An 11845-nucleotide genomic window follows, 5' to 3' on the forward strand; every position below is an offset into this window, starting at 1 on the left:
GACCAAGACTTTAACATTTGAGAATAACCACTTGATAAAATCGAACTAATACGTGGCTGCTACATCATCACTGCTCTACTGTTCATGCAATATTTTTGAGCTCAAAATTTTAGATTCTTAGTTTCATTTTTATTGTCCCTTAGTTTCGTTGTTGGTTCTAATACTAATTAGCAACTAGTAATCACCTACTTAGTTGTAGATTAGTTGTTGAGTCTGTTTCTTTCGTTTCTTCATTATTTATGTGCTTTTCTTATTTTTAACTCGTCCTAACTTCTTTGTTTCAAGTTCATAAGTAGATTTTGTTTTGTGTCTTGAGTCGATCAAACAAGAATCTATTCTAGCCGCCAAGTAGAATTGACATCTTATTGACTACCGGAGTATAAACAACTTTCAATATTCACTGCTCCAAATTAAGAGGATCACAAAAGTGAGTGAATACGAGTGTTGGTGAGGAGATTTTACTACTAATCTTGTTTGTTCATTTTGTAGGTTTAAAAGGTAATATAAGGGAAACATGTCTTCGATAGCCGGGGATTAATGGGACTATAATATGGGAGACTATGATTGTAGTAAGGGTTTTTATGGCTACAAAGTTGAGAGAGATTGCCGAGGCTATGAAAATAGTCATGATCAAAACTTGGGCAGATTTGAAAGTTACTGTTTTGAGGGAGAAAATGAGGGGAATGATGTGCCTAGTGCTTATGGTGAATTTGGAGATGAAGTAGGACCTCGTGATAGTTCTTATGATGAAGTTGGGGCATGTGAGGAGTATTATACTTCCCACTCTAAACCTACATTTGGTGTTAGGTATAACCCTTTCATTCATAAAACTTATGAGAGCTATGATGAGAGTGTGCGTGCGAAGTGTGAAAGATCATATTCTTCACCTTGTAGTACTTCTTATCAAGGTCGACATGGTGTGATTGGTTATACTAGCTATAGTAAAGGTTGTCCCATAAGAAGAAGAGGGCAAGCATCTCCAAAATCGACGGGTACTCGTGTGCCTTACAATGTTGATCCAAGGAGGAGTGTACACTCTGATAAAGGTGACTATTTGTGGGATACCGGGCTGCCTTATGGTGTTGAATGATAGGTACTATGAAAACTACATTCTTCCGTCCATGGTTGACTACTTGGGGTTATTTCAAGAGCCTTACTTGTTCCATACTACTTGGGCGAGTTCAAGGTTACTAAGAGGGTAAAAGTTATCTTCTCCCAATTTGATTACCATGAGGAGGTATGGTGCGATGTTTTTTCCTTAACCTATGGTCATATGAGCTTGGGTGTTGATTGGTTTGCACGACATCAAGTTCCTAAAGTGCAAAATTGGCCTAATGTTGTAAGAGACCAATGGGGAAATCGCTTCATAACATACTTGCTACCCAAACCGCAAAGACAAATTCTTACTTACTCCAATCCGATTCATGATGAGAGACAAAAGATTGAGAGGAGTAAGGGAGTGCAACGTGGTAATTCGAGAGTGGAAAAAAGAGAGGATATGTAGAGTGAAGTGAGGGGATTACCACCAAACCATGTTAACATTGGTTGTCCTTCTATTTCTAAGGACATTTGTGTAGGTACCAATATAGCAAGCGAAGGCGAACAATGCCAAAAGAAAGCTGCTGCCCAATCTTGTGGAAGACCTTCACCTCATGGCAAGGAAGAGTCTACTTAAGATCTTAAAGGTAAAATAGCTAACTCTTACACTTTAGTGCATGTGAATGACAATTATGTGGCTAGTAAGCCATTGAGTGTGAGTAGTAGCTTACTTATTTATGAGTTTAATGATTTCTTACCTCTTGTTGATGATGTACATATTGTGAGTTTGGATACACTAGTTAATCCTATTGATGACAATATTGACTCTTCTTGTAAGATCAATTTATGTTCACCAAGTGATGAAGTCTATATGTTGAACTAAAGTACATCGTCTTGTGTAATTGGTGTTGATCAACTTGTTTGTGAAAATTGCCCCCCACTTGAGTATGTGTGCGATGTGCTTAATATAACTCAAGTGAGTGAAGTATTTGAAAATGTTGGTCAACAAAGTGAGAGTGAACCCGAGATCTCTTCTTGGGGTAATCTTGTGTTTGGAACATCCTTGGAACTTGATATTGATCATTTAGAGTGTGAGGAACTTGCTTATTCTAAATCTGTCCGTGAGTAGATCACACTCTCTTTAGGTGTAATGTTTTGTTTGAAGATAATTTAAACACTTCTAATAAAGCTAGTGGTGAAAATGATAATATAGCTTGCCTTGGAAGCTATAACCTATATGCTAACCCACTCTGGTGTGACAACATACCTCCTAAAGATGGAAATCTCTTCTTGGAAGATGAGAGTACTTTTAGGGGTAAGGAATGTGTAGTTACGAAAGCTACTTCTTCTTTTACTCTGTGTGACTTTATTGTTGAGAGTACTCATGGTTATTATTGGGAAACTAGTAGGGAGTACACACAGTAGGGCACCTTGGTAGAAGTCGATTTGAGTGATACCTTTCTCTATTCTCTATTTTCTTTGGATGATATGTATGCTATTATAGAGAGTATGTCGTTTAGTTTGGGAGTAGACCACGAGAAAGGAGAGTGTTGTCTAGACTCGTGTCTATGGCCACTTTTCCCATTAGACCCCGATGCCAAATGTAGAAATGGTGATGTTGATGCACCTAACTTGTTGCTTGGTCTACATGACAAGCAAAGTATCACTCTTGGTATATCCCATAACTAAATCCTTTGTACATCTTTCATTGAGTTTTTAACACTCACTTCAAAGGATTCTTGGTTATACTTCAAGTATGTACCCCATTGGCGTGATGATGTTTATTATTGTGCTAACCCTAACCCTCATTCCATGAGGATGTTGTGCTTGTTTGTCCTTTCTATTGTTTTGCAAGGTACGGATTTGAGGTCGAATCCTTTTCAAGAAGGGGAGGATGATACAAGTGAAATGACCACCTTAGCTTTCGATGGCATCATTCAAAGTCACTACGTAAAGAATCAAGATTTGGTCCCATGGAGGGCACGAGATCCTACTTGTAGGGGTTATTTTGAGCATGCCATCAAACAAATCCGTATGTGGAAGATTGCGTGGAACCTTGAAGACTAGAGGACTCACGAATTTGGACCACATTTGATGGTTCACGGTTTTGGCCCCTTTTATTAAGGTCATTTTGGTCACTTAGCCTCAAGGTCATTTTGGTATTTTAGCCTTGTCTAAATGACACTCCATTGCCACCCACCTCATTAAGAGCATTGGAGTCATTTTATCTTTCTTTTGTAATATACTATATATAGCCTATTTTAGATTATTTCTCTTTAGTTAATGAATGATGAACATTTGAAAGAATTATTCTCTCTTTGGAGACTGCAACACCTTAATATAGTTCTTAGTTAGGTCTTAGAAAAGTCATCCTTAGTATAGGGCTTGGAAAAGTCAATATTGTTCTTTGCTTGAAAACGGTGGATCTTGAGGTGAATATTTCCCTTAGCGGTCACCGTAAGAGTGTGGTGTTGTTGTTACATTAATTAGGGGTCTAATTTTTGAATCACACTTTGTTCTTAAGTCTTGTAACAAATCTATATCTCACTATCTATCCTTTTATTCTTGTAATCTTGTTATTGTTTGTAGTGGACTGTTTTTATGTCTTGTTGAATCCAAAAATTTGTGTTCTTATTTTCATCTTTTTCTTGACGATTTGTGGCTGTTTTGGGTGTCAAATACACCTTTGTTTCTTGTATTCTTGTTGTATTTATCGAGTTCGAATGAGGTCTCCATTTGGTCCACGATTTATTCTGATTTGTGGACTGTTTTGTGGTTGTTTCGTGTTCCTCTTATTTGTGTTGTATCATTTGGTATCAAAGCATGGCTTGATATTGTTCCTACAAGATCAATCTTGGGATTGCTTGTTAGAAAATTAAAAAAAAAGTGTTAAAAATTGAAAATTCTAGAAAAATAGCAATCTGTCCGTGTTTGTGTTCTTGGCCAAAATTGTGTTCTTGTAATGTCTTGACCGAGATTTGTTTGTTGTGTGACTAGATCTAGTAGTGTTCTTGTTTGTTTTGTTGTTCCTAGTGTTAGTTTTCTTGTCCACTAACACTTTGAGTCTAGATCTAAACTTGAGCTTGAACTTGTTGAAAGTTGTTGTTGTAAACATAAGCTTGGCCCATTGTTGTGGTGGATTGTTTTGGCTGTGTGGTTTCTCCTTGATGTTCTAAACTTGACCACGTGATATTGTTGTTACTTGGTGGCTTGAGAACTATTTTGTTGAAGTTGTAGTTGTCTTGGCCAAGTGTTGGGGATATTGTTATTGTGGATTGGAGTTGGCCGTTGGAATTGTTGTTGTTCTTGAAGATTGTTGTTATTGCTCTTGGTGTGATTGTTATTGTTCTTGAAGTTCTTCACCTTCCTTCATATATTGTTAGAACATAAAGTGAATGTTAGATCCTAAAAGGTGAAGGAAAAAGGTGTATGTACTTGTTAGTCTTGAAAGACCCCCAACCACCAAAAGACTTTATATCACTTCTCAATCACTTTTTCATGATTTAAGGACCCATGTTTTAAGGAGAAGTACAAGAAAAAGTCAAGTCTTGAAAATTGAAAAAGACCCTAAGACTTATTTTCCCTCCTAAAACAAATTCTACCAATCCAAATTAATTTTTGACCAAGACTTTGACATTTGAGAATAACCACTTGATAAAATCGAACTAATACGTGGCTGTCACATCATCACTGCTACTGGTCATGCAATATTTTTTAGCTCAAAATTTTAGATTCTTAGTTTCATTTTTATTGTCCCTTAGTTTCGTTGTTGGTTCTAATACTAATTAGCAACTAGTAATCACCTACTTAGTTGTAGATTAGTTGTTGAGTCCGTTTCTTTCGTGTTTTCATTATTTATGTGCTTTTCTCGTGAGATACATCCAGATGAGAAATTCAACTAAAAAATAACAAACATTAAAAAAATAACAAAAAACATAAAAAAATAATAAACACCAACAAATCAAGTTCCTCATTTTCGTCATAACTTAAAAGCCCTAATTTTTTACTTGTCAGAATCGAAAAGAAACGATGAAGAACTAGAAGTTATTGTCGCCGGAGAATGTTGTCACGTCGACTGACGGTTGAAAGTAAAAAAGGAACGGACAAGAACTCAAAACTATTTGTTGCCGGAGGTTGAAGTTGCACAAAATTAAAGGAAGAAATTTGAAAAGTTGTTGGTTGGGAGAAGTTAGAGAGAGAAACTATCGAGAGAAAGAGAGAAGAGAGAGAGATTGATTTGCAGAGAGAGAAGTTTTGTGGGTGTGGGTTAATTTATATTTTTGAAAAAATTAAAAAGTTTAGAAAGTATTAATTAGATCCACAATTAACCTAATCAAATTTTTTAATTATATTTAACTCTTTAAATTAATAAATGTCACCAATCCTACGTTAAAAAAAACACACATTTCCTTCAATTTTCTGTGTTACTAACTAAAAAAATACTACAGTGCTTTTACTTGAGCACGACATTAAAATTAAAATAAAAAATTTATTTCAAATATAAAGCCAAAAAAAAAATGAAAGGGAGGATACTTCTCTAGATTCCTGATTGTTAACATTTGGGTATCACCAAGGTTTGTCTTTCTCTTTTATTTTGGCCAACTTTTTGATTCACGGAAAAGAAGTCCCTTCATTTTGCAGGTAAAGGTGGGAATAAGGAATTTGTAAATAAGGAAATTCTTGCAATTGTTGTTGTTTAATGATCTCTTAGTCAAGTAGTCCTTCTCTTCTCTCAAAAATATTTAGTGAGGACGGATATATTATGTTGATGTAAACTGTGATCTGTCCAAGTTGCTCTAATTCGTTCAATGAAATTGGTTAGGATCTTCAAGAATTAATTTCAAAACCTGGTAACTATAGGGACTTGTTATTTCAGTTTACTGTTGTAGTTTTACCAAGGATTTTGCTGGCATATTTTCAAAGATTTTTGAAGCATTCAATCACGGAACAGGGATTGCTCTTAACATAATAATAACTTCATTAAATTTTAGACAAAACAACTCCTCTCATGCCAGGGAAAGAAAACTTTCTATATTCTGATGCCACCAATTAGCACTTGCTATGACATTTTGCAACGACCATAGTGTTGATCTATGCATAAGAATTTTGTATGCTTAAAAATGATAATGTGGTACACATAGTTGAATAACAATACACACTACTTATTACTATTGGAATTTATGTAAATATGATGGGTGTAGTTTCAGCAGCAAATAAACAAATTCCCATCAGTTGGAGCTGCTTTTCCTCTTCCTCAATTCTTCTATTAAGGAAATCAAACTGTTGTTGGACGATCCGCCTTTCTCCACAGCTTCTTTAGCCAGTTTTCCTAAGGCAGCTGCACGGGTTCTCATCTCCTCAGCTTCCTGACCAACCATCAGTTTGGTCACTGCTGTCTGAATGTTTTCCCTGCTTATTGAGACTGTGCTATCTGGTCTGTAGGACCAGGCCCGAGCACCTACGGGGATTCCTATCTTCAAAATCTGTGTGGGGAGCTTTTCATTAAAAAATTGCTCAGCTGACAGTGGCCATGTGACCATTGGCACTCCAGCAGTTACTCCCTCTAGCAATGAGTTCCATCCGCAGTGAGTCACAAAACCTCCAATGGCTTCATGATCAAGGATTAGCACCTGGGGTGCCCATCCTTTTATTATCAAACCTCGTCCCTTCAGCTTTTCCTCAAATCCTTTTGGCATCCACTCATACTGCTCTTCATTGATTGTAGTTTGTGTCACTGCCCAGATAAACTGTTGGCCAGAAGACTCAAGAGCCATTGCTATCTCAAGCAACTGAGCCGATGAAAAGACTGCCATACTGCCAAAACTTATATAAATGACTGATTTTGTTTCCTTGGTATTGAGCCAATCCAAACACTGCTGCTCACAAAAGGAGGTGTCTTGGCCTCTTTGGGCTTTATCTTCATTGTTTTTGCTGCAGAGTGAAACTGGACCAACGTGCCATGCTTTTCTTCCTTCCGCTTCCCTGTAGTGTTTTACATAATTTGGCTCCAGCTCATAAAAGCTGTTTACGATAGCTCCATAACAAGTCATTTCTGCTCTCATAATATTCCTAACAATTTCAGTTATTTGGCTTTCTGTTTCATCCTTTAAATGGTCTGGGATTTGTTGTCTTGACATCTTTATTGTGTCAGGAAGGCCAGGGATAATGAACTCTTCCGTCTCAGATTCAACCTTCAAATGAGGTTTGTGTTCCATCAAACTGTGTAAAGCACAAAGAGGGAAAAAACCTGTGCCGTTGAAAAATAGTCTTGGAATCCCCAGCTTGGCAGCAACATCAACAGACCATGAAAATTGAGGGGCTGCTATTAGACAATTTGGATGGTCTTCCTCCAAGAACTGTTCAATTGGTTTTTGAAACAGGGATAGGCCCTTGATGAAATTCACATACATCAGTGTGCTAGTAGTAGAAGCTATGTTTTCACAGCCCTCTGGCAATCCAGCTTCTTTGCAAGGGAACTCAGTCGTACGGATGCTAATATCACTGCCCAGCTCTCTGTCTCTTTGGATTGTTTTGGAGAATTTAGATGCGTTGAGGGGAGTCGTGACAACGGTTGCCTTCACTCCGTGTCTAGCAAACTGCCTGGCTATGTCTACTAGTGGTATCATGTGGCCAGGAGCCATCATAGGCAGAAAGTATATGTGAAGTTGATCAGTTCTTTTATCCATGGTAGCCAAGGAATAGATAAGAAAAACAGCTGATGAGCTCAAAAAGAACAGCAGTTAAAAGAAAGTAGGAGGTGTTGTATGTCTAGCCATCTTTGCTCGTCATGTTTTTATAGATAAACAAGGATTATTGACACTTCTGAATTTGCTAATGTCTTCATGGAAGCATTACTTGTCAAAGGTATGTAAGGTGCCATTATTGACTTTTTGTACATTGAAACCTTTGATTGAGTGCAACAGATTAAGACCTGGGTTATATTTTTATGTGTAGGATTTGAATTGTCATATTTTCCGTACATGAGTTGTTGCACATACATTGGTGGATCTTTGTTTCTTTCTTTTATTCCTCTACAAGTCCTTGAAGTCTTTTAAATGTGTTGACGCGTACAATTTTCAGTTTGGCTTCCTTTTGTTTCTTCTTACTTTCCGTTTCTATACTTTATTCTGAGAAGTAAGAACGATTAAGCACAGCGCTGACAAGTAGAATTAAGAAGTGATTATTTACTTAGGACTTAGGTTATATAAACTGATTTCTGTACACTATCCGTGATATCTTAATAGAAGGTTAATTATCAAGTTTACTAGATTACCTGTAATGCTTATCAAGAGATTTACATGTAATTACCTAACAAGAGAACTCATTGTGTGAATAATATTTCTATCATCAGTGCACAGTGCATAAACTTAAAAGACTTTTATTACTAATGGTCCATTTTCAATCAGCCAAATCACATGATAGAACATCGTTTGAGAAGGACTGGTTTAGAGTGATTCATACTAGGATTTTTGAAAATATTTCATCCTTGGTGTTCCTTCTTTCTTTATAGTTTTCGAAGTTTTTATTTTGGGACCTCAGATATGCAAAATAAATAAATAAATAAATAAATAAAAATAGTTAGACCGAGAAAACAAAAACCATAAATATCGATTGAATTGGACTTCAAATTTCTTTTTCTCGTATAGGTAATTCGTGGAATAAGAAAGATCCAACTAAACAGTAGTAATCACAAGGCTATTAAAATTTGAACTTCAGCTCAATTAAAATTGTAATATCTTGACTATTGATTTTCTTTGTGCAAATCTGGAATTCTTTTTTTTTTTTTTTTTTTTGCAGGAAGATTGCTTTAAATATAGGACCAAAAAGTAGAAAACACAATTCAACTGAAGATTAATATCACGGTGAGCAAAGGTAAATGCTTTAGAACTAGTTCATGATCTTGAAATCTCATACTTGTTTTTTTTGTTTGTTTAGTAGATCGGAGTAAATCTCAAGGGAAATCAAACTATCTATTCCATGGTCAAGCAGGATCGTGCCAAGCCTAACAAGTGCAAACTCATACTACGCATAGGGTGCAAGTCCAAATTGTCTCGACACATATATTGATGTAACAATATATTTTCCCAGGTTCTAGTGAGCTTTAATATATTTGAAGATGGACAAAACGAATCATATAATCTCCTCTTCTCTTGTAAATATGTCGAACAATGCTGTGTCTCTTATGGGACTCACAGTTTTCAATTCATGGAAGACACAACCAAATGAAGAAAGATGGAAAGAAAAAAAGCCTAATTAGTAGCATGATCCACAATTTTTTTATAATGGTCTGGTTTTATTGCATTTAAACAATTCCCATCAGTTGGAGCTGCTCATGCCCCACCTCAGTTCTTCTAGTAAGGAAACCAAGCTGTTGTCAGAGGATCCGCCTTTCTCCACGGCCATTTTAGCCGATTTTCCCAAGGCAGCTGCACGCCTTCTCATCTCGTCAGCTTCTTGACCAACCATCAGTTTGGTCACTGCTCTCTGTATGTTTTCCCTGTTTATTGGGACTCTGCTATCTGTTCTTTGAGACCAGGCCTGAGCACCTACTGGAACTCCAATCTTTAGTATCTCTACAAGCAGCTTTTCATTAAAAAATTGCTCCGCTGACAGTGGCCACGTAACCATTGGCACTCCAGCAGCTACTCCTTCAAGCAATGAGTTCCATCCACAGTGAGTCACGAAACCACCAATGGCTTCGTGATCAAGGATCAACACCTGAGGTGCCCATCCTTTTATTATCAGACCTCGCCCGTTCAGGTTTTCCTCAAATCCTTCTGGCATCCATTTATCCTGCTCTTCATTTGTTGTGCTTTGCTTCACCACCCAAATAAATTGCTGGTCTGATGCTTCAAGAGCGATTGCTATCTCAAGCAACTGAGCCGATGAGAAGATTGACATGCTGCCGAAGCAGATATAAATGACCGATTTTGGTTCCTTGGTATTGAGCCAATCTAAACATTGTTGCTCAGAAAAGGAACTTTCTTGGCCTCTTTGGGCTTTATCTTCATTGTCTTTGTTGCAGAGCGACACTGGACCAACATGCCAGGCTTTTCTCCCTACTACTTCCCTGTAGTGCTTTACATAATTTGATTCCAGCTCATAAAAGCTGTTTACAATAGCTCCGTAACTAATCTTTTCTGCTCTCAGAATATCATTAACTATTTCAGTCATCGGGGTTTCTTTTTCATCCTTTAAATGGTCTGAAATCTGTTGTCTTGACATCTTTATTGTGTCGGGAAGGCCAGGGATGATGAACTCTTCCGTCTCAGATTCAACTTTCAATTGAGGCTTGTGTTCCATCAAACTGTAATGAGCACAAAGAGGAAGCAAACCCGAGCCACTAAAACTTAGTCTTGGAATCCCCAGCTTGGCTGCAACATCAACAGTCCATGGGAAGAAACTGCCTGCTATTATACAATCGGGATGATCTTCCTCCAGGAACTGTTGGAGTGGCTGTTGAAACAAGTACAAGGCTTTGACGAATTTTAGAGTCATTTCTGAACTTGTAGTAGAAGCTAAGTTTTCACAGCCCTCTGGCAATCCAACTTCTTTACAAGGAAACTCAGTCGTACGGATGCTGATATCACTGCCCAGCTCTCTATCTCTTTGGATTGTTTTGGAGAATTTAGATGCGTTGAGGGGAGTCGTGATAATTGTTGCCTTCACACCATGCCTAGCAAATTGCCTAGCCATGTCTACTAATGGTATCATGTGGCCTGGAGCCATCATTGGTAAAAAGTATACGTGAATTTGATCTGTTATTTTATCCATGGTGTAGCTAAGCACGTAAAATGAACGATGTATTAGCTGATGAACAAAAAAGATCAGCAGCTGAAAGAAAATCGGTGTTTGCTTTTTCTGTTTTTATAGTCAATCGATGAACTGTTGTGCTGCTTCAAGATTTAATAAAATGCTAATTCTGATTTTTAGCTAATGTTTCATGCTGCATTTACTTGTCAAAAGTTATGTAGGTCGTCGTCATTGCTGACCGTTTCCTACATTGAAATATGAGTGATGTGCAAGAAAGGTAAAAATTTCTATGGTTTATAAAATTATTTAATGTCTAGATGGGATTAATCTTTGGCTTATTTTTCTAGTCAGTATTCTCTTTTCTGTCTGGCTGAGGGGTTTGAATTGTTTACGGAGTATTGTTGACTTGTTGCACTTGCACTGACTTTATTGGATCAAATTAGAGGAAAATTCAAGATGCACAGATCAGAGATTGTTAACTTCTTTTTTTTTTAAATCATATGCATACAACGGATGCATCAGTGGGAAATAAAGTAAAAGATTAGTATAGCAAGGGAAAGAGGTGTTGTTTAGAACTAATGCATGATCTTGGAATCTAATATAGCAGTACTTGTGTCTGTTTAGTAGATCATAGCTGCAAGACATTAATTTATAATCTATATCTATAATCTATCTATAATATATTAAAAGTGTGAAGACATTTAAATTTTTGTCCTTCGTTAAAACGCTATGCTTTATGTCTTTTTGCTATTTTTCTTCAATTAATATTTTATTATATTAAAGACTGAAAAAAACGTAAAATAAATATATGAAAAGAAATAAATATGAATCCTAGATATACCATAATTAGAATTCTAAATTTTCTAAATTCTACGTAAATACACTCACGAGAGAAGTTCTTTCTGTTTTTTGGTGAAATAGTACTAATTTCGAATACAACTTTAAGAAGAGAGTTCTCCAGAATATTGTTTAGCATGTTTAGACGTGCCATTGATATAGGATTTAACTTATGCTATTCGTTTCTTCTTCTTCTTCTTTTTTTTTTTTTTGGTGT

General features: G+C 36.6%; 2 protein-coding genes across 2 annotated transcripts; both read right to left on the reverse strand.

Moving 5' to 3' along the window:
• Positions 1-5998: 5998 nt before the first annotated feature.
• Positions 5999-8084, reverse strand: LOC107840241 (scopoletin glucosyltransferase). Its single transcript, XM_016684044.2, has one exon. The coding sequence runs from the start codon at positions 7722-7724 to the stop codon at positions 6267-6269; it is 1458 nt and encodes a 485-aa protein (XP_016539530.1). The 5' UTR covers positions 7725-8084; the 3' UTR covers positions 5999-6266.
• A 905-nt stretch (positions 8085-8989) lies between these two features.
• Positions 8990-11050, reverse strand: LOC107840242 (scopoletin glucosyltransferase-like). Its single transcript, XM_016684045.2, has one exon. The coding sequence runs from the start codon at positions 10810-10812 to the stop codon at positions 9355-9357; it is 1458 nt and encodes a 485-aa protein (XP_016539531.1). The 5' UTR covers positions 10813-11050; the 3' UTR covers positions 8990-9354.
• Between the last annotated feature and the right edge of the window lie 795 nt (positions 11051-11845).

The sequence above is a fragment of the Capsicum annuum genome, chromosome 8 (genome assembly GCF_002878395.1).
Source record: "Capsicum annuum cultivar UCD-10X-F1 chromosome 8, UCD10Xv1.1, whole genome shotgun sequence".
NCBI classification, from domain to species: domain Eukaryota; kingdom Viridiplantae; phylum Streptophyta; class Magnoliopsida; order Solanales; family Solanaceae; genus Capsicum; species Capsicum annuum.

Bases quoted from the DNA above. Each gene is read 5' to 3' on its own strand.
- LOC107840241 (XM_016684044.2), bottom strand. From the start codon at position 7,724: ATGGATAAAAGAACTGATCAACTTCACATATACTTTCTGCCTATGATG.
- LOC107840242 (XM_016684045.2), bottom strand. From the start codon at position 10,812: ATGGATAAAATAACAGATCAAATTCACGTATACTTTTTACCAATGATG.